This window comes from Nuphar pumila, chromosome 13 (genome assembly GCF_984573655.1).
Source record: "Nuphar pumila chromosome 13, dmNupPumi1.hap1.1, whole genome shotgun sequence".
In the NCBI taxonomy this organism is placed as follows: domain Eukaryota; kingdom Viridiplantae; phylum Streptophyta; class Magnoliopsida; order Nymphaeales; family Nymphaeaceae; genus Nuphar; species Nuphar pumila.
The window spans coordinates 4,397,463-4,421,467 of NC_143261.1; the positions used below are offsets into that span (position 1 = coordinate 4,397,463).

The 24,005-nt window shown below is 36.1% G+C and overlaps 1 protein-coding gene across 1 annotated transcript; it reads left to right on the top strand.

Moving 5' to 3' along the window:
* Positions 1 to 14,943: 14,943 nt before the first annotated feature.
* LOC149817577 (transcription factor UNE10-like) lies at positions 14,944 to 17,743 on the top strand. The gene is made up of 6 exons (XM_089985656.1): positions 14,944 to 15,212; positions 15,433 to 16,042; positions 16,224 to 16,325; positions 16,712 to 16,777; positions 17,131 to 17,457; positions 17,571 to 17,743. The coding sequence occupies exons 1-6, from the start codon at positions 15,106 to 15,108 to the stop codon at positions 17,661 to 17,663; spliced, it is 1,305 nt and encodes a 434-aa protein (XP_089841782.1). The 5' UTR covers positions 14,944 to 15,105; the 3' UTR covers positions 17,664 to 17,743.
* The last annotated feature ends 6,262 nt before the right edge of the window (positions 17,744 to 24,005 follow it).

Below are 24,005 nucleotides of genomic sequence, written 5' to 3' on the forward strand. Positions count from 1 at the left end.
TGACATTTATGACCAATAAGTATTTCAAATATGATACATGCATCCCTATCTCCAAATTGGTTATTTTTTTTAAAGGTTTGAGGTTCTTGGAGTTTGATTGGAACATCTATGCGTGTTAACTTGGAAAAATAAAAGAATGATGGATCCTATCTTCATTCTATCGTATAGTTTCTTGGTTAGATATCAACATTCATTGTCTTGAAAATGTGATGAGAAGAGCATGAGTCCAAACTTAGATATTGAGGCAACTTAACAGCGCTCGCCAATCATTCAATTTATTGCATCGAGGGATATTTTGGTAATTTCCAAGGAAGAAAACCCAGGATAAACTTGCGAGGTTGCCCTTTGAAATAATTTTAGAAGTTAGCCCTGCTGACTTGAGAGTACCATCTTATTCAAAATTTTCTATCCGTTGGAGCTTTTTACTAATATGGAATGAAAATTTTCTACCCGTTAGAACTTTTTAATAATAGGGAAATGATAGCGAGGTTGCCGAGACTTCCTCTCTTTTTCGTTCGATAGTGTGGAAAACCGATACCTCAAGTGGAGCACCACACCAAGATCAGAAACTGCAATGAATTCATGAAGTTTTTTTTTTATGAAAGGCAAGCTGGGGTTAGGCAGACCCCTAACAGTTATACAACTGTACCATTGGGTTTTGAACCTGCAACGTCCCAAGACAAGGTGACTTGCACTAGCTGCTCCTACCAGACAACCAGAGCCCCCGTTGGTAATGAATTCATGAAGTTGGTGATACCTCATTTCATGCCAAACATGTGTGAAAGAAATCCATTAGGAAGCTGCCAACCTAGAGTGAACAGCGTGTCCAAATAGGGATGGCAGTGGGGCGGGGCGGGGGACAAGGTCTCCACCCCCGCCCCGCCTCAAGATTAGAACCTCCATCCCCGGTTCAAACGGTGATGAGGCAGGGCGGGACCCCGCTTTCCCCGGTCCACTGCCATCCCTTTGTCCAAACATGTGATACTTTCAAACAGGGGCGTAGATAGGATTCATGTGAGGGGGGGGGGGGGGGCAAACAGGGGTGTAGAAAAAAAAATTGGTGTGATAGTCTGGGGTTCCGGGGCAGCGCCCCCGGAATTTTTTTTTTGAGATAAAATAAAAAATGGCTACAATTATTAATAAGAATCTATTTCATATGGACAAATCAAACTATTTGCTGCAGTCAGGGCTGGGCTTTTAATTTTTTTTTTTTTTAACTGGGTTGGGAGGTGGGACTGGGCTACCACCCAGTTCTGCCCCCACCTAACTCCGCCTATGCTTTCAAAAGCCATTATGAAACAACAAAACACTAGATGTTCAAAATATCACCTATTTTGAGAAAACCAAGTTTTATCACGATAAACAATTATGTAATTTTTTTCTGTTTTTTATTTATATTGTTATGTTTTATATATGCAATTGCTTTTTTAATTGTTCTTAAAGAATCCATTTTTGTTAAATATCGCAAGATTTTCTCTAGCAGGGATTTTGCCAAGAACAAACTTGTAACACTACTTTGTTCAAATACCAAAAGAAAACCAGTATATCATCTCACACCGATCTTCAAGAGAGACATCTAAGGATAAGTCATAGGCATCTATGGATAAATGGTACGATCCATTCATTACATTACCTTTTCCAAGCTTGGGAAAAGTCTGGCATCATTTGTTCTCACTAGTAGATCCCTTTACTGATAGGTGCGCATGGCTACTCATTGAACCATAAGCCATCTTAGCGTGTATAGACAGGAAAGGTGAACCAGTGCTAATTGTAAAGCATTGCCAAATTATACAAAAGGCAGGCCTCTTACACGAGGCCACATTTGTGGGCCAATTTGTTATGAAATGAAGGGACATCTCGAGTTCGAGTGCATCCTGCATGCAAGCTGAAACATAAGGGTGTGTTTGATGGTGCGACCAAGATTGGACGGAACAGGAGAACATAACAGACAGAATACATGTTCTGTTTGTTCTGTAACAACTGTACTAGGTACAGCATTTGTTTCGATTGGAAAAGAAATGTTCCTTGTGTTCAGTGTTTGATTTTTATGCTGTGCAGACAGCTTGGACACACATGGATCACATGGATAATGGGTCAGATAACTTTTAACGGCAGGCATGAGGGAGAGTACCTGTGGAGTTTTACACTGACGAAGAACATATAATTCACAAAATTACATCTTGGGGATCTAAAAATGGATGGTTTCTCCCTGATTTTATTAAAAAAGAATAATTCATGAAAATTGCTTGCATTTGCCACATTCATCTCAGCATTTTGGGTATCAGATATAGCATTTCTAATGATTTTACAAAGATGGGATCCTAGAAAAAAGTTGTACTACAAGTATAGTTGATTACGCAAAAATGGTGCTCATTCATTGATGCACCATCAAACTTTCAATGGTGCCAATCAAGTTGTGTTATGATGCCTCACACGGTCGCACCATTCATGCAAAAAAAAGGCTCATAAGAATCAAACTGATCCAATTTACAAGATTGAATTGGTCCTAATCACAGGCTAATCCAAAAAAATGAGCTGTGAGAAACATGAGTTGTTTTCTCATTTACGTGAGAATCGGAATCACAAGGGGCCTCTTGTGATTCCGATTCATATGACTCAAAATCAAATTTGATTTGTGTGGTGCAGCAAACCAAATGTAGGGTGTTTAATTGGCCCACAAATTCGAGGATCTCCTGACTCGAGTTTGGATTTGGCATGAGACCCACACCAAATCTGAGGATTTGAGATCCTTATAACCACACTGAATCCAATGTTTTTTGGTCTGATTTAGGGAGGAGAGGACCAGACATTCAGGGATCTGAGATCGTAGGATCTTAGATCCTTAGGCTTGATGATTGCCTCAAGTCCGAGATCTAAGGCAATGTATAGCAAACCCTTAATGAAGAAACCCAAGATCCACCCTTAATGAAGAAACCCAAGATCCACAGCTTGCCAACAGAAAAACTTGGGATAAATTCAAATTTCATTTTTTAGAAAGGTATTGGGAACTTTTAAGTATATTTATGTTAAACACTATAAAATTTTAAAATAAATAATAGATAATTTAACACAGTAAAATTGATATTGATTGGAAATAAGCAAGATGTGAACTGAAGTTAACAGCTTATGAGTGAGCTTGCAGCACAGAAAACTCATGCTGATCAAGTCTTAGGCCATCATATATGTCCATGACCATCTTTTATATATATAAAATAATGTTCATAACATTAACCTTACAAAGTTTTCAAGGGGATGTTACTCTTGTATGTTAGATAATTAGCGGAACTCAATCCCTTAAACCTCTGGTCTTGTGGGTACACAAACTTGCACTTGAAGGCCATATCAAAGTGATACATCATCCTCCCTTTCCAAGGAACGTCCTTTACAAACTTTTCTACTTGAGAAAAGCACTCAATAAAAAGCTCTAGCTGCCATCATTGCCAAGAAAGATATTCTCAAGTTAAAAAGTACAAAGTTACAGGGCAAAGGAGCATGTTTCATAAAACAGATGCCTAATTAAGGGCTTCATTAAAGATCTCAAAAAGTGTACTTATAAAGGATTAGATAGCCTTTTCTCTATTTTTGGAAAGGCAAGCTGGGTTTAACCTTGGTGGGGTTCGAAACCAAGACCCCTCAGTTATGATTAGGGATGGTAAACGAACCGAGCTGCTCATGCCTCGGTTTGGTTCTGCTCACCTGAATCTCATTTAAAGTTGTTAAACTGATCTCAGTGACCGGAACTACAAGCAACTCGGGTAGTGTAAGCTAGCCTAGCATTTGCAATGGACGTTTGGCTCGGCTTGGCTTGGCTAGGTTCATACAGATGTGCTTATATAATATCTATGTACAATACATGTTAAAAAGAATATGTTTGGTCAACTAGTTGGATGGGTATGCTTATAAGAACCAACAGGGTAGGTGTTCTATTCTAACTATAAACACTATAAAAATTTTGAAGAGCTAGCTTGGCTTGGCTTGTAAGATCTTGATTTATGATTGAATGAGCCAGACAAAACAAGCCCCAGCAGTGTCTGGTGGCTATAAATGAGTCTAGCCTGAATAACCCATGTTGGATTTGCCCCAAGGGCGTAGAGGCCTTGACCGCTAGACGGGCAATCAAGGTTAGATTTTCATGAGTATCTTTCCTCTGCGCAAGCCGACGCACAGCATAGGCTCTAGAGGCAGAGGTTGCCAATACGACGACTGTAGGTATGGCAGTCTGAGCTAGCGCAACCAGGTCTTCATGCCAAGTGCAGTTTCTTCGGGTTATAAATAAAAAAAAACATGTTGGATTTGCTCGTGTTGCTAATTACGAGAGCTAGTTATGTTAGTGTGACATTACCATATGTCCAGCTACTTCATTCGACCCCAGTTAGATTGTCATTTTTGTTAGCATGTCTTGTTGCTGTGATGGATCGATGACGCAATCAAATTCTTTTTTATGCTTGTTTGGATAAATTTACCATTGATGCCTAAGTGAAAATTTTAGGCTTTCAGACGGGAAAAAAACTTTTTTTAAACCTGGTGCACTCATAATAGAAGGATGCCTACATAATAGTAACTAAATTTTTGTGCAAAACTCAAGAGTGCAACTAAAATTTAAAAGTTTTCCACAAGGCACCACAGTTTTGGTTCTTTCTTAAAATTAGCTATAGTTACTGCTAACATATACCGGGTAAGTACAAAAAGGTTATGCTTTTACCCTCAAACAGTTGAGTAAGTTCACCTGTTTTCTTTTTTATGAATATATAGTATTTGTCCTTTGTAGCAAGATTTTGGTGACTTTCCTTCACCGGTCCTACTCTCCTTTTTATAGTATTCTGAATAGATTATTTTTTCTCTCAAAAAAAAAAAAAACAGACAATAATGATGGTGCCATTAGTGACGATGGTAGTAGTGATGGTAGCAATGGTGATGATGGTGGCGGAGGTGATGGAGAAGTGGTGGTGGTAATGGTGATAGTAATGATAGAGAAATGATGATGGCAAGAATGGCAATTGGTGATGACGATAATGATGGTGATGGTGGTGGTGGTTGTAGTGGTGATGATGATGGTGGTGGTGGCGGTAGTGATGGAGAAGTGGTGGTGGTAATGATGATAGTAATGGTGGTGGTGATGATGGTGGTAATGGTGATGTGGGTGGAATGAATGAAAAAAAACAGGCACTCAACAAAAAAAAAAGTAGGTCTCACTTTTAAAAAAAAAAGAGGTGAAATTTATAAAATGTTATTATAAAAAATAAAAGTAAATGATCCAAACACCAAAATTTGTTACCTAAAATAAATATAAATGGTAAGGAGTTGTTTATAAAGTGATCCAAACAAGGGGTAAAAGAATAAAAGTTAAGTGTTTTTTTTTTTCGGTAGAATGAAAAAAGTTAATTAGGTGGGTTTTGAAATAATAACTTTTCCCTTGATTTTGATTTCCATTGCAATGGATCTAACCATAAAATGTATTGGTCGTTAGATCATCAACATCATGTCCCTGCCAATACGAATTAATTATTCATCCAATAAAAAGCAGAGATTGAACATTGAAGGAGAAAAGGAAAAAAAAGCACTTAACCAAATTTTAAAGGTTATATTTAATATTTTGCTATAAGCTTAATGTCAAATCCTCCCTCAGATATTGCTAATTTAACATAACACAAGTGCTTTTTTCAAAATATTTTTGAAACTTAAGTGCAATTTTGAAAGATGGTCAAAACATAGGCACCAATTTTTGAAAACTTCCTTCGTCCATGATAGTATCCAGTGTAAATTTCCATTCCTTAAAAATAAACACGATAGTATCAGGGTGATAAGTAGTTTCTAAACAGTTTATGTCCTAAACCACTGAGACGCTTATAAAATACATAGTGCATATATTTTTTACTTAATCTTAATATGTAAATGTGCTTAATTATTGTTTATTCACTGAAAATCATTTTTTTCAGCAAATCATTTCAATGATAAAACATAATTTGTATTTTGCCAAGTTTTGATGCAATATGAGCCATCAATTTTTGATCACTGTAAATATGCATGTAATCAAAGAACATGGCTAACCTAGTATATGTTTTCTACTAAGTAAACTATTGAGAATAAGGATACATCTTTGTAAATGCTATCCAAATCCTTACGTTGAACAGTAGCACTTTCCAACAAAGAACTTTGGCTATATACACCACCGAGGTGGTATCCCATGTGGTAAGCTGGGTTCTGTGCCAAGCTGAAGGCCCAGGTTCGAATCTCTCTGCTACATGGGGCTTAAGAGATATCTGGTAGGGTCTGCCTAACCCCCGCTTGCCTATAAAAAAAAAAAACTTTGGCTATATACAATTTTGCGAAAAGGAAAGTCTTTTCATGAAAAGACATTTTGCAATGGTCATTGACAGCATGACCAATCCAACAAGGAGATGTCTTTCAATGTCACAATTCATGTCAAAAAACAACCTTACGGCTTGATTTTTTTTCGTTTGTTTCAAGAAAATTTCAGCATACATATAAAAGTAAAGACTTTTTTTTAATTGTTTTAATATCATAAAAAAATATGTTTAAAAGGGATAATGTTTGCTACCCTCGTTATTTCCAAATCCTCTAGTGAATATATATATATATATATATATATATATATATATATATATATATATATATATATATATATATATATATATTCTTTTTTTTAAATTTTTGTACATCTAACCATTCATCTACATGTTTAGTTTAGACGAAACCAGTCCTTAGAACATGTTTTTTCGGGTGTATATATCAAATTTTCTGGGATTTAAGAAATTAATGGTTTGAATTATATAGAATTTTCAACCTTCAAAAAGTCATGTTTTTAATAAGGAAAGAATACCATGCAAGGGTTAATTCCTACTATGTTGATTATTCTAAACATACCCATGCAGTCAGATTTTGTCAAAAAACAACCATATCCCTTATAAACTTCAACTAAGTGGCTCTTTACCCACGAAGGTAGCTGATAATTTATTTTATTTAAAATAAGAAATATTCTAAAACTATCACAAACTTTTGGATATTTTATTGACCTCAGAGAATATTGCTATAAACTCACCACATTTTCAAAAGAGGGCATTTTTTATGCAGCGGCTTCATTATCCCATCTCAGCAATTCTGGAGATGGAGCTAGACCACACACCATATGAGAAATACCAAGATGGGTGGCTGTCAGTGGCGCTGCATCATGCAGAGTTGCTGTACATAATGTGAACACATCAAAATAACAGTGATGTCTGTGGTATATATACCAATCGGACTCCTCTTGTTTGGTAGGAGCTTTTAGTGCACGTCACCATGTGTTGGGACTTTGCAAGTTCAAAACCCAATGGTCTTTTCTGTAACTGGTAGGGGTCGGCCTAACCCCAGCTTGCCTTTCAATATATATATATATATATATATATATCTTTGGGAATGTGTCAATCCAGCTAGCAGGACTAGACTTGTATCCTTTTCAGAAAATGCACCCAGCAAGTTCAACAGTGTTTCCGAGGCATCTTTCTGCATTATAGCCCAGTCGAACTCAAAACTATAAAAAAGTAACCAACACAGTTGATTATAACTTGTAAAGTAAAGCTAATCATAGAAGTGTCCCATCAATGGACAGAAATTTGATTACCTCCTCAAAACTAGGACAGAGATCCATACCATATAGAAAGATCATTTTTTTTTTAAAGAGAATTTTCATTTAGTGACCTGCTTTGTTCATAATTTTCAAGACAGACCTCTCTTTTTCCAAAATTCTTGATAAGTTTATCTAATAATTGTCAATTATAGATCTTCCATGACCTATCATTAGCCTTAGCCACTTAACGAGAGCTAAATAATTTTAAATAACAAAAATACTCTTCTCACCATAGAAAAAAAGAGAAAAAAGAAGAGAACAATCATGTGTTTTATTAGGAAAAAGATAGAAACTTCATAAAAAAAAGTACATGTTTTCCACTATATTTTATGACAGAAATTATCCCAAAGTCCTTATCTTACACTTTGTCAAACCATCTAGATTTAGGATTCTTGAAAAGCTGATACATGACATGCAAGATCAAGTAAAAAGGGCATCCCATCAAGATTTTTTTTTTCCTAAAAAGAGCTGAACCATGTTTCTTTCCACGATTTAAAAGTAGAAACGGTTGGGACAGAATGAGATAGATGAATGGTTAGGTAGCCCTATCATATAATCAAGGAGTTTCAAGTTTAAATCTCAGTTATTCCCAGCTTACCTTTAAAAAAAAAGTGATTGATTGACTATCAATTCACATTAAAATCTCATGAGCATCACCCCTTGGGCAAGCCCGTGGCCGCTTCCTGAGGAACGAGGTAAGCCCATGGAGTTTTATGCTGTCAAGACAGTGATCATAAGTACAGTATCAGAGCCAGTGTGGCCAGGTCTTTGATCCTGGGGTCAGTTTCTTTGTGTAAATATTAAAAAAAAAAGTTAAATTAAAAAAAAAGTTATGTTAAAAAAAAAGCTTTCTGGGACATTATCGCTAGGCTATGAATTGTGTATACTTATCCTAAAAAACCACCTTTTATTAATTACCCCCCTTATTGCTACAATTTTTAGAGGTTACAAGGCTAATCTAATTTAATCTCACATATTATCCTATTGTAAAGTATTTTCTAAATAATTAAGAAAAAACACCAAGCTCATGGTGTAAAAACCTCATGTCCTATATGGGTGTAAAAACATCATAATTTATAATCGTAATGAAAAAAAAAGGCATGCCTTATTATTTTTTAGCCATATCCATGTGACATGTCATGCAAAATCTCAAAAGAGAAGTTTTAAGGTAATAGCCATCAAAATCTTCTTCATTATCAATCTTAGCTTTTCCCATATGTCCCTAGGATCATGGAACTATTAAAGGTATTTATGATGGATACTTTGAAGTGAATTCTATCATGCATTTTCTTAAGAAAATTAAGCATGTTTGCCAAAATAAGGACATTTCTTCCCCCTGCAGATAATGAGCATGTCTAACCCTTTAAAGGGTTGGAGTTGAAAAACAACTCTCCAAACACGAGACATATCAGTAAGGAGGGAAAAAGCCAGGAAAGTTATAGTTTTGTTGCCATGTCGTTACATTTGCTTTCAGGGTACCCCTGAATGCCACAAAAAATATCAAAGATACCCTTTGAAGGCTGTCAGTGTGTCCAGTTCATGAACATTTTAAATGGTTAAGATGTTACCATATTTAACTTGAATATAAATATTATAAATTTTTTGAAATATTCATTTTTTGTCGGATATAAACTCAAGAAAAATGTTTTGATATAATTGAGTTTTTTATTCTTTTTATTGTATTTTTATAAATTATTAAATTTTATTTACAAAAAATGCTTATAATGTCCTTGCAAAATGGCACATTTATGGAAAAGCGTTACTAATTGCTGAAATCCACCCCATGTCCAAAATTTTGATTCTCAAGTATTTTAGGACATTTTTGCCTTTTCTCAAATATAATACTATATTTGAAATTCATTGGTGTGAATATCTCTATAATATGTGAACCTCCTACTAAAAAAATCGCATAAGGGACACATACAGGAGGACATTCACAAATATAGTACATCCTTTGCAACTCGTGGTTGTAAATGTTCGCAAAATGTGTGAACATCCTTTTACTAAAATCACATAAGAAACATTGGTAGGAGGATATTTGCAAATATGTGAGGACATTCACATGCAAAGGTTAGAACATTCACAAATGTGCAAGGACATTCGTAAATGTGGGAGTATTTAGTTAAAGAAGGTTCACACATTTTGGGAACCTTCTTAACTCATGGTTCTGAATGTTCCCAAAATATGGGAACCTCCTTTTACTAAAATTGCATAAGGGGCATAGGAGAACGTTCACAAATGTGTAAGGACATTCTCATGTGAAGGTTAGGACATTAACAAATGTGAGAGTATTTAGTTAAAGGAGGTTTCCATATTTTAAGGACCTTCGCAAAATATTCGCAAATGTGTGAGAATATTCTCATGTGAAGGTCAGAACATTTGCAAATGTGAGAGTATTTAGTTAAAGAATGTTCTCGCATTTTGGAGACATTCGTTGATAGGAGTTAGCAAGGGCATACTATATATATTTGTGAATGTCCTCCTGTATGTGTCTTTTATGCATTTTTTATTAAAAAAAATACACATTTTGGGAACATTCGCAACAATGATTTGTGGACATCATGTTATATTTGCGAAAGGGCAAAAATATCTTAAAAAAATTGAGAATCAAAATTTTGGACATGGGGTAAATTTTGACAAATTATAAGGTTTCTTCGAAAGTGTGTCATTTTACAAGGAAAATACAATCCTTTTCTATTTTATTTATTTACAAGTGAAAATATGATAAATAAAAAATTAAAATTTATTAAGAGAAAATGACAAAGTTAAAAGCCATTTAAACTTTTGTCCATTTTATGGCATTTCCCAACTGCTCTCTATTTTTGGGCTTGAATGAACTTTCCAAATAATTAGGAGGGCAAGTTTAAGTAAAGCCAAATTCATCTTACCTATGTTACCCATCAGTTGAGATGCAAACACGTTGGATATAGGTCTAGTTATAATTGACCTGATCATCTCACTTTGAAAGAGTGTGTCCAGTTTTTTATCTTAATTTGATCCAAATCTCATAATAGAATAGCCTGCAAGGGTTCCACCTTCTTGGCAAGAGGTGGCCATGGTTTTACACTTGACATAAGATTACTACAGTTAGAAACTCATGAGGAGGCATCCTTTGCCGCAAGATTGAAGCTAGGAGTACTTTTCGGTGGGTTGGGGGACCTCAAGGGTTTTACCAATCGAAGGCTTGCCAATGCGTAATCGACTTTTGGCCAAGCAAAAAAAAAAATTCACAATGGAATCTTGGATCTGATTATGATATAGAAAGTAAAATAGGTTGGAATAAATTTGACTTTTACTTGGAATCCAGCAACATTTGCTCTAAATTCGATCAGTTGAATTAGAATATGCTGCATGGATCTGATGATATGAGCTAGATCTGGTTGGGTCCCTGGTTAAACCACGATGGTTGTGTAACACCATGATCTAAGACCTCTCAAGTTTGGGTTTGTGGGTATTACTTTTTAGAGGAAAAAATGTAAAGTGAGCCCAAAAAAAATATGGCATAATTTTTTTTCTAAATTAAAATATTCACATAACATAACCATAGTCATATCAGTTACATCATCTAACTCAAAAGCATATATTTACATAAGGTTCAATAAATAAAGACAACAAAGTAAGTCTCTATATGACCCTCTGACCATTTGCGAATACCTATAGACAAAAGCAATTACGTCGACTTGCCTCAGATAGATCTCTTAGAACCTATACTTATAATTATTAAGGGGGTGAGTCTAAAACTCGGTAAAAAATAATTATAAACAATTTAAGACTTTGACTTACAACTATAGTGGGATCTAAGCCCATAGTCTTGGTTTAGTTTTGATCATATAACATACATGTTTGTCTCTTTTAAATTCTTCTATTATCTTTCTCAAACTCATAAGTTAACATTCACTCAATGCTAACTATTATACTAGATTGGTTATACTAGTAATAGCCTACTATAGGCATAGCAACCTCTGTAGAATACTCCAATTTTATGATATTGGTTAGACTATGAACTACTATGATCGATCTCGACCGGGATCCTTAGGCATTGTAGTGAAAGAAGATCCACTGATAGCTAGTCAAAGAGTCAGACTGAGGAGTTATATCTGCTCCTAGGGTTCGTGGTTCATCCTACATCTTGATCATCTACCTAGAATCTCACTCACTATGTGAAAATAACCCCTAGGATATTTTATTCAACTCTCATTTTTCTACGTGAACTACATCAACTTTATTTTCTCTCTATCACAATCAAATTTCTCAGAATATTCTTAAGGTTATGATATTCACAAACATCTAAGCATGCAAAAAATGTAATGTCTCTACATCGATGTAGTGTCTCTATATCAATAAATTGCCAGTGGTCCACACTTATAGCGGCTCTCACTTTGATGGCTATTAGGTAACCCTTTCCATTCATCCCCTCTTTCGGGATTTACAAAGTAAGTCTACTATGCTTAATAACTCAAATCTCACAATAAGTATATCTGAAAGAAGGGACTCAAGGAAAATACTTAAATACTCAGTTTTATTCTTATGCAAGTAATTCTATGTTCTCAAGCTCAATTTTGGGCCGTTTTAAAACATTTTTTCCCTTTCACAAATATAGCACTACATTCACAAGTCATTGTTATGAATGCCTCCAAAATGTACAAACCTCCTTTTATTAAACAAAACCCGCATAAGGGGCACAAATAGAACATTTACACTCTTGCATTTGTGAATGTTCTCACACATTTGTGAATGTCCTCTTGTCTCTGCCCCTTATATGATTTTAGTAAAAGGAGTTTTGCACATTTTAGGGACATTCGTAAACATGATTTGTGAAGGTCGTATTATATTTGTGAGCCTCCTTTAACAAATACTTTCATATTTATGAATGTCCTCATCTTCACATGCAAATGTCCTCACACATTTGAGGATGTCCTCCTGCCAGTGCCTCTTATGTGATTTTAGTAAAAGATGTTCACATATTTTGGGGACATTCACAAACATGATTTGTGAAGATCATACTATATTTGCAAACCTCCTTTAACTAAATACTCCTACATTTGCTAATGTCCTCGTACATTTGCAAATGTTCTTCTGCCTGTGCCCCTTATGTGATTTTAGTAAAAAGCGGTTCGCATATTTTGAGGGCATTCTCAAACATGATTTGTTAATGTCGTACTATATTTATGAACCTTCTTTAACTAAATATGCTCACATTTGTGAATGTTGTCACATATTTGCGAATGTTCTTTGCAAGTGCCCCTTATGCAATTTAATTTAGTAAAATGAGGTTGCTTATTTTGGGGACATTCGCAAACATGATTTGTGAAGGTTGTACTATATTTGCAAACCTCCTTTAACTAAATACTCTCACATTTGTGAATGTCCTGATCTTCGCATGTGAATGTCCTCACACATTTGCGAATGTCCTCTTACTTGTGCCCCTTATGTGTTTTAGTAAAAGGAGGTTCACATATTTTGAGGACATTCACAAACATGATTTGCGAATGTCCTCCTGGTTGTGCCACTTATGCGATATTTTTTGTTAAAAGGAGGTTCATACATTTTGAAGATATTCACAACAATAATTTGTGAATATCGTGCTATATTTGTGAAAGGACAAAGATATTCTAAATAAAGTTGAGAATCAAAATTTTAGACATGAGGAGGATTTTGGCAAATTGTGAGATTTTTCCATAAACAAGCTATTTTACAAGGACAATACAATCATTTTTTGTATATTTAATCCTTGCCATACATATGTGCATGACCCCACTATCACGGTTCGTAAGTGAGATGCATCTTGGGATGGCATATAATTAGGGATGCAAATGGATTGGACCCAGATCAATTAAATACATAAAAAGTTGAATCCTAATCGACAATAGCCAAAAATTGCAAAAATCTTGGTTATTTTAATCAATATTATTGTTATACTAACCTTTATTTTATTTTATTTAAATTTCTAGGTTTTCATATATTTTCCTTATAATCCTTTTCTAAAACAACTATGTATGGAAAAGAAGAATGAGGAATATATGAGATTTTCTATTTTAAGAAAATAACTGAAAAATGGATGAGATTTGTGATTGATTCTAACTAATCCTCTGTTACGATATAGTACAACTCCAACCATTCAGTTAGGGATATAAACGATTTGGATGTTGATTAAACGGATTCAAATTCGGATTTGGCTTTAGATGGTAACATGTTGACACCAGATCCATTTTTTTACATGTAAATAGATTTAGATATTCGTCAAACTCTAGTATTTCTCGGATTCAAAAGCAAAAAATCAAAACCATATATGTGTCCGATTATAATCATATATTGTTTTGGCTAATCAAATGTATCTAAATGAAATCGAATTTGGTCAGATATCGGCTAAAGTTCCACTCATTGACATCCCCACATCCAGCTATCTTATTTGACTCCGAATTACCTTTTTTTTTTTACAAAGAAAGCTGGGGTTAGGCAGACCCCTACTAGTTATACAACCATACCATTTAAGGTTCGAACTTGCAACATCCCAACACAGGTGACGTGCACAAACTGCTCCTGCGGAGCCCCCCTTCCCCAAGTTGGTGACTTACCTTGGCTTGTTAGTTGTTACTAACTAGTAACTTTGTTATTTATTAAAAAGTAGGGCACGACAAACGGAGGTGTCCGCTTGGTTGGTAGAAGCTGTCAGTGCACGTTCGCTCTATGGTGAAATGGTACATGTTCAAAACCCCAGTAGTACGATTGAACCATATCTAACCCCAGCTGGACTTTACAGAAAAAAAGTAGAGCACCTTAGCGGGAGAAGTCAAGATAAATTTCACCAATTCCCGAACCCTGAAACCTTGTGGACTGAGATGGGGGCTTCAAGATAAAAAAAACAAAACCACCATCGTTGCTTTAGTATCTGTGGGTAACCTCCATGTTGCAGGTTTTCCCCTCACTGAGCCCTCCCCTGGAGGGATACCCTAGACTGGACCCCCACATGCTACCACCCACCTAGAAGGAATAAAAAGAAGGGAAGTCACTGGGGGTGGTGGTATTATGAACGCCCATAGATAAATGGATGTGAGGTCACTTAGGGAAGTCTTATAACCGCAAGAGTAAACACCAGAAGGGTCATTAAAAAAAGAGGGGTTGGCATATGAGGGCAGTGAATGCTGGGCGTGGCAACCTACCTGCAAAACTTTACACGTGTCCACATGAGCCACTCACATTTCTTGAAAAGATCTCATGTGGACACCTCATGCCCCCCAATCCAGGGGCCTTTCCCTCATCATCCCTACAGCGTCATCCTTAACTGCACTTACCTCTGTTTCTCTCTCTCTCTCTCTCTCTCTTTTCCTTCCACACAAACCATTTTCTTTCTCTCTTTTTTTAGGGGAGCCACATCCACATCCTGTTTTTGCCTCTACAAGCCCTCTACTTCCGTTAAACCATCTCTCTCTAGGAGGTTGGCTGCTCTCTCTCTCTCTCTCTCTCTCAAACCTCATCCAATGATTCACAGCGTCCCTCAGTTGGAGATGGAAAGCCAGACGAACTCTAACAAACAAGGAGCTTTTGCCCACAACCATAGAGACCCCTTGAGTGACAACTTATCCATGTACAATCCCTTTTCTTTTGTCCTAGTTTTCTTATTTTCATATTCTTTGTGTGTGTGCACCCATATAGACTACTGAGTACACATGACCCTCTTGGAGAGAGAGAGAGAGAGAGAGAGAGAGAGAGAGAGAGAGAGAGATCATTAACTCTATATATACACTTTATCATAATAGTTTCTAATGATATACAATATTATGTTTTTGGCATCACCTTTTTTGTAGGTGGGATTATGAAGTTGCAGAGCTCACATGGCAAAACGGCCAACTGTCGATGCACGGTCTAAGTCCTCCCAAGCTAACCTGCAGGCTCTCCCCCAAACAAGCGTGGGAGAGGCCTCAAGGCTGTGGCACACTCGAGTGCATAGTGAACCAAGGCACAAGCGTGCTAGGCAAGGCTGTCAAGGTGCCACAAGCCAAGGACTTCTCCCCATGGCTCATGGACGCCTTGGTCCCTTGCTCGGTCCCTGACGCACCGGGCCCGAGCTGCATGGGCTCAGACAGACCATACGACTGTGCCCTTGACCGCACCCCGGGCTCGAACATCCGTACCTGCGTGGGCTCGTGCCAAGGACCCTTTGCTAGCCAAGATGTCCATGACAAAATGGAAGAGCAATCTGAATCTCATTCCAAGCGCCAAAGGCTTGCAACGGTACCGAAATCAAATTTTGGAATTTCCGGCAGTGAAACTCATGGCCAGGACGACACGTATGTAACCATCAACACTTGCGAAATGAGCGGCTCTGCCTGCCGGCTGACAGCGCCGATCGGATCGATGGAAAATACAAGCACAACAAAGGATGAGCAAGACTCAGTGTGCCATAGTAGGTCCAAGGTAAGCACTTGTGCTGTTTCTCTATAATTCTACAATTTTTCATTAGGCTTGCCTGGATTGCTAGCCGGAAAATCTTTCCGGCGAGTTTCCTGGAAGCGTATCTGGGTGTGGATCTTGATCTTTACACCATTTTGTCAAGTTGGTTCTGATCAATTCCCAACGTTTCATGTATGTGTTGAAGAGGGAGGAAGAGAGTGGGAACCACAAGGGTAAGGGTCAAGGGGGACGTTCAATCTCTACAAGAAGAATTAGAGCTGCCGCTGTTCACAACCAATCAGAACGTGTAAGTTTAATTATTTTGTTTTTTTCCTCTGGTCAGTTTGTGGTTGTACTTTTTTCTTTCTTTCTTTTGGATGATTAAATTTGTGGTTACTGTCAAAACCATAAAATATAATTCCTTGAATGTTTAGTTAAAAATAAGAAGTCCTCGAATGTTAATATGATCAGATTTTGGGATATGAATGTTGTTTTGAGGATAAGTTGATTGCATATTTGACAATTGTATCCCCAGTACTTTTTAGGTCATTTAAAGATAAAAATAAAGAAATGAGTAGTGGGACTTATGTTGGGCACTCTCATGTATGTTATGGGCGACTATGTATCTTATAATAATAATAATAATAATAATAATAATAATAATAATTGATGCCATGGTGAATATGTTTGCAGAAAAGGAGGGACAAGATCAACCAGAAGATGAAAGATTTACAGAAGTTGATACCAAACTCAAGTAAGGTAAAATATCACTAACCATTATTGTGATAAATTGTCTTAAAGATGTCTTTCCATTTCCATATTTAGAAATGTCGACTGATTAAAAGAAAAAAAATAGAAAAAAAGGAAAGAAGGAAACATGTTATTTTGCATATAGATAAATGGCTCTTTACATTATAAGCAGAAGATGCTCCCTTTCAGCTCATAGCCGGTGAAAATAGATTACAACACTAAAATATTCATCACTTTGTCAATAATTCAGAAGATTTTTTTTGTGTTCTTTTTACTTTTTTCTTCCCCATCATATAAGGATTTCAATAGGAGATGATCTCAGATTTTCCTAACAATTTGTGCCATCTTATTTCAAATTCAAGACCGACAAAGCTTCTGTACTAGACGAGGTGATAGAGTACCTAAAGCAGCTTCAGGCCGCAGTCCAAGTAATGAGCCAAACAAACATGCAACAAATGATGATGCCAATGCAGCAACTCCAAATGTACATGCTAGCACAAATGAGTATGGGCATGAATGCTGCGATCTGGCCCGGCGGCACCGCAATCCCTCAGGCCGTAAATCCATCAAACTTCATGCTGCCAAACCTTGCTGCGGCAGCGGCCGGTTCGCGCAACAAACTGAAAGAGAGGATGGCAAGTGCCTCATTTCCTGATCCACTCTCTACCTTCCTTGCATGCCAAGCACAGGTGTGTGCCAAGGCCAAGTCTAATTCTAGGCATCTTTGGTGTTACTCTGCTGCTTAATACTATAACTTTTGAGCTGTTGGGGATCTCTAACAATACTTTTATGTTAATCGCAGACAATGAATGTGGATCCCTTTAAAATGGCAGCGATGTATCAGCAGCTATATCAATCGCCATCATCCAACGTCAATGGTACAAGGGATCACTAAGGAGATAATTCCTCCCACAAAGATGTACTGAAATATGTATACCTACACAAATGTCAAAGAGAAGTCTCAGTTAAAACTCTCATTCCAGTGCGCTTGTATGAGCACGCGCGCGTGTGCATGCTTGTGTGCTTGCCCCCCCCCCCCCCCCTCTCTCTCTCTCTCTCTCTCTCTATATATATATATATATATATATATATATATATCTATATATATATATATATAGTCACTAGAATATGAGATCTAGAAATATGGGTATTTTCAACATTTTTTTTTTTGCAAATCAAACTATGTGGATGTTCTTGGCATGATGAATTTGCTAGGAATCAACCATTGGTTCTTGTATTTTCGATGAAAAATGTGATTTTTGAATGCTTGAATATTTATAAAGATTATGAGCCATTGATTTTAAAACCTTAAAAAAATCTCTTTTATACATCAAAATCGGATGACTAAAGAACATGTTCTTATAAATCGGATCACATTAGTATGGTTAGATTCAAGAGAAAAGAACAAAAAACCCATAAAAATCACAGTTCACACATTAGTTCTCATATTTTAGCGACTCCCTCTCTCTTTCTATATATATATATATAGAGAGAGACCCTAAGAAAATAAAGTTCACCAAATTCGCTTATAATTTTAGAGCTCTCACATTCAAGTCTTAAAAACAATAAATTGCACAGATTAAATATGACAAAGAAGTTTTGAAGTGCTCATGGAAAATGACATTGTCATTATCATATGGGATGTAGATTCAATACCTCTTTTTCTAGACCATATTAGAATCCACCAATGATTACTAAGGCAACAAAAGACACATATTCACATATCTGCTGCAAATACATGCATGCACCCACACCCACTTCACACATATGAAGGCATACTCACAGTAAATACTTTGATCTAGTAAGGTATTTATAACAATCTAAATTGTACCAAGTAAATCATGATTATCACATTCTATTAGGTTTGATACCATTCGATACTATGTGGCTAACATAATTCGAGCCTAGGATGACATAGTAGTTTACTATAAAACACAAATATGATATTTATCTAATTCTAGCTAAATGTGTACATTTTCTCATTAACAATTTTTTTCCCTTTGCAGTTTTTTGAGTAAAAACAAACCAATCTAGCAAATAATAACAGTAGAATGACGATCATGATGTCCATGGCAATGAATTGCAAGGCTAAATTTATACAGAAGGCCATATGTGTACGTAGGTCCAGGTCATCTTTGGAGAGTTGCTCGAAAAACGACATTGTTAAGTTCGCCACCACCGCACCACCGAACATTTTGTTCAACCATGCAATGACAAGTTGGCCTCACCGACTCTTATCCTTATCGGTGTTCATGATTTTTCAATGCAAAGGTTGCCAATTACAATAATAATAAGTTAGTAACATAATGCTCTATTTGTTCAACTTATGCTTAAATTGTTTACTTAGCATGGGTGCCACACTGGGAAACAAGCCATACAACCATATAAATTAAGATACCTCAACTGTTGGGTGATGAGATTTTTCTATAATAAAATTGAATGTTGATTTGATTTCAATCCGCAACAATCACTAGTTTACATACAAGCAACTTTTAGCATGCCATTACATTAAGGAAAAGGGATACATGTTACATATTGAGATGCTTAGCATAAAAAATGTAATGAATTGATGACATTTTAGTTAATTACAGTTTATGAATTTAAACAATACTATAAAACCTAACTTTAAAAAAGAAAAGAAAAAGCTATTAACAATGATGACAATCATTATAAGTGATGACAATCACGATAAGTGATGACAATCATGATAAGTGATGATAATTGAGGGGGATCTGATTAGGCACCACTAACTTCCAAGGGCATCACAGAATAAATGTTTATAAAGAAGACTATTTCCCCGCTTGACAAGGAAAAAGCCTGATATATACTGAGGGTGATCCCGTCACCACATATATGGAAGTGTAGGGACACAGCCCCTTTAAAATTCCAAGGAAAATCATGGAATTATTAATTCCTAAACAAAAAACATGAATTTGGGATTTACTTGGATTTAGAATTCTCATATGATTGAATGGTGGGCCCAACATCCACACAAAGGCTCCTTTGATTGGATGGTGCAGATGTCACATTATCTATGCAACATTATCACTGGACCAATATTGTACTATAATCTTGACTTCATTCTAACATGCAACTGGAAAGAGCCCATTGAATATGACTTCTCACCAGTAAGGATAGGCCTGAAAGCAAGTATGTGATTGTGATGAACTTAGAGGACCATTCTATGTTAGCATGGTTAACCTCTATATATTTGACTACTCATATTGAGATTATTGCTTCTTTTTGCCAAAGTATGAAAGAAAACCAAGTCTACGGCCTTTTCCTTAACCAGAGCCTTCAATTAGGTCACCTCATTTCAAATATGATTGTATTTAAATTAAATAAAGGAAATGATATGGTGGTTATGTACCATGATTCCACACGGTGGTACACACTCTTGTTTGTATCTATCTAGCCACCAAATGATAAATCTAACTATACAGATGTGTTTAGTAAGGTTTTATCATGTCTAATACACCATAAGTTTCTGTTTCTAAGACAATGAAAATCAACTGCTCACAATACATGAAAAGAAGAGTGGTTTAAAAATGGTATAAAACATCATATTTGAGTCAACTTTATCTTATGAAAATAATAAATAGAACATGCTAAACATAACCCAATGGTCATATTTTGCTTTTGGAGCTTAGAACTTAGTAAATGAAGTGTATACCATCATAGAAGCGTCCATTAAATAATATGTTTGAACCTTTTCTTACTTTTTTTTACTTGTCAAAGTAGTATGCTTGTTTTTTAAAAGCATTTTATTGATTTCCTTGGTGAATGGAAGAAATTGGGAGAAAAAAGGATCAATGGGAATGATTGGGAAGATAGAAAAATCTTAAGGAGAAAAAAGATTTTTTTGGTTAGACACATGGAATGGCTAAGCATTTTCTTGAATAGATGTAGAACAAGAATGGATGGTTTTATGCTTATTATCAGTTCTTCCCTCCAAGTTGAGGCAAATTATTCAAATTGATGGGGGTAATGAACTTTACATGAAATAATTGCTATATCATTTAGCCTTATCCAAAAATCAACGGTTCTAAAAATTTTGAAATTTTCTATGTTATAAAATCACCTACACATCAAAAAAGTTTGATCAAGAGTAATTAATCTTATGTTTTCAACCATGGAGATCACATCTATATGATCAGATTTTCCAAAAAAACATATCTAACGTGCAGATTTTGAAGGGGAGGACAAGGAGTGGACCATCTCCCTTCTTATTAATTGTCACTAGTTAAAAATAAAATAAAGGAGAATATAGTAACGGTTATAAACATGCACAAGTCCAAAAGTGTAAGTGGACTAGCTTGGGAGGAGCTAACCTCCCAAAGAGGGAACATAGACATGAAACTAAACATCAACCACAACATCGAGCTAGATTGTCACTCTTATAGTTTCCTTCTTTTCCACTTTATCTTTATGGCCGAGTTAGTAGCAATCTACGTTATGAAAAAGAAACCAAAAGTCTAAAAGTAGGAAAAGAAGCAAAGAATTACGAGCCATATATAATCTGAACTTTATATGATGGGATGCTTATTCATGTTACTTTGGGGGATAAGTGGAAGAAAAAGGAATCATCCTAATAAATCCTATCTACATATAATTAATAAAAGTGTGATTCAAGAGTTTATTCATATATTTTCAACTATGAAGATCAATATCCATATGGTCAGATTTGCCAAAAAAACATACCTAATATACATATTTTGAAGGGGAGGACAGGGGGTGGACCATACCCATTCTCCAATCTAATTATATGTTTATTCAGAATTTATATAATCTTTCAAGAAAATTTTTGAACTGTTGAATATATATATATAAAATCTAGAATCACTAGAATATGAGAACCAAAATATGAGAACTGGAAATATGGGCAGTTTCAACACTTTTTTTGCAAATCCAACCATGTGGACATGATTGGCATGATGAATTTGCTAGGAATGAACCATTGGATTGTGTATTTTTGGTGAAAAAATATGATTTTTTAATGCTTAAATATTTACGAAGAATATGAACCATTGATTTTAAAGCCTTAAAAAAACTCATGCATCGAAATGGGATGATTCAAGAGTGTGTTCTTATAAAACCAAGCATTTAGATCACATCAGCGTGGTTAGACTCAAGAGAAACTAATAAAAAAATTATGAATTGTGGTTCACACGCAGTTCTCATATTTTCAGTTATATATATATATATATACACCACTATTTGAAGAAATTTCTAGCTGTATATTTATATGCTTGCTTCTTTATTACAATTGCAATTTCCCTAAAACAAAACAATAAAAAATACTTTTTCTCTTTTCTTCTTGTTTTCCTGGTTCTCAACAAAGGGGTGGAGAAGGTGATAGCTACTCTCTCTCTTATGATTAGCACACGCGTGGCACTTTTGGATACAACAGAGTCGGCAATGAGCTGTCTTTCTGGCCTGAGCCCTCAGTTCATAATTAGGATTGACCAACACTGCAGCACAGAGTGGGCCATGAGATCAATGCATTGTTGGAGAGAATCATTATGCAGGACAAGTCAGATAGTACTTAAGCTCCTCTTTTAACTATCTCGTACGTCTATTTAACGAGTAAAGTTCCACTAGAGTCTTGCCAATCGTTTAAAGTCAAGTATATTTTCCAGATATCTACTTTGGTGAACCATATAGAGGAAGTTTAGGGATAACTTTGGATTTGCCAATTGGAATAAAATGAAACATGACCAAGTTCATGAACTCCCCCACATATCTGCAAACATAGAAAGGTTTGAGTTCATGAACTTGGTCATGTGTCACTTGATGCCAAACTGCGCACTTCATAGACTTCCCAAATATGTGCACCTTTTATGTCTCTATATGTCTTCCACTCATGAAAGAGCTTTCCTTGCCAATTATTCTTCAACTTAGTGCAAGAATTTATGGTTAGAAAAGTGAGCAGAAAACCTAGAGCCTGAAGGGGCAGCTTGGCAGATCAGTTGTTCTGTCATAGTTACAACACAGTGCCGTATCTGTGAATATTGCCTTTTTTTGAGACATCACATGGGGTTTCCATGGAATCCCAAGCATATATGGACATCTTTGCCTTCATGTCATGGGGACGTGTAAGGTCCAGCACGATGTGAGCAACTCATAGTTTCTCAATAAAGTGAAACCGTGCCATATCTCAATACCCCACAAGGCCTAGTCTTGTCTCTGTTTTAGGTGTGGTAAGTTTGTTATAAAAACCATGGCCAGCAATCAAAGCAGGAACAGCTATAGTTATCCTTAGACTTGAGACACATTAAATTGTCTAAATCATTTGGGCAGTATCTGGACCCAGAAAATTTGTTGTCAACTACCTTTTGGTCACTAGATAGCTGCTCATTTTTCTTCAAATTTAACACGGTATCTATCTTTCTATCGAAAGAAAAATATGGTATCTAACTTGTGCTCGAGCAACAGTTTCCAAGGGTTAAAGTCACAGAATCTCTTGGCTACTAGGGAGCCACGCTTTCCTTTTTCCTCTTGTTCTTTGACCCTTTTCTGATATTTGTTTAACTTAGCATCCAATACAAATGTTCAAGTTCATGAACTTGGTCATCCTTTATAGTTGTCGATCTCAATCTTAAGATTTCAATGCAGTGAAACTAGGGTAAATAACAAAAAAAAACCTTTCAGGAGCTAGGTGCATTCTGTGCCACACTGTTTCAATAGACTTTGTGGGCAAAGCCTTTGATTTTAATTTAAAAAGTTAAATAAACACATTACATCTGATAATAATAAAATTTAGTGGTAGGTACTGAAGATAATTTTTAGGACAAAAGAACCATGAAAATTTGGAGAATCTTGACTGCTGGAGTTTTTAGGGTCACTCATGAGTAACGTTGAATAGTGTTATGCAAAAGTTGCATGTCATTTCAAGGTCATCACCAGTGAAACGATTCTGAACACTAGGAGGGATAGGTGAAAATCTTGGATTGGGACCAACTTGGGGGGCCGGGCCGTGCCGGTATCTTGTTCAATCATGATTCAATAATAAGCCAATAAGTAGACATGGACACGCCAACTGTTTTGGCATGCCTGCTAGGTACAACCCTAATCAATGCGTTCCATGAACTTGAACTAAAAGTCTCTCTCTCTCTCTCTCTCTCTCTCTCTCTCTCTCTCTCTCTCTCTCCATACATGTGAGATTGTGCAGGGGCCCTAAGTTTGGACTTCGTTGGGGATATATCTCTCCCCACAAACATGTTGCCACTAGGGCGAC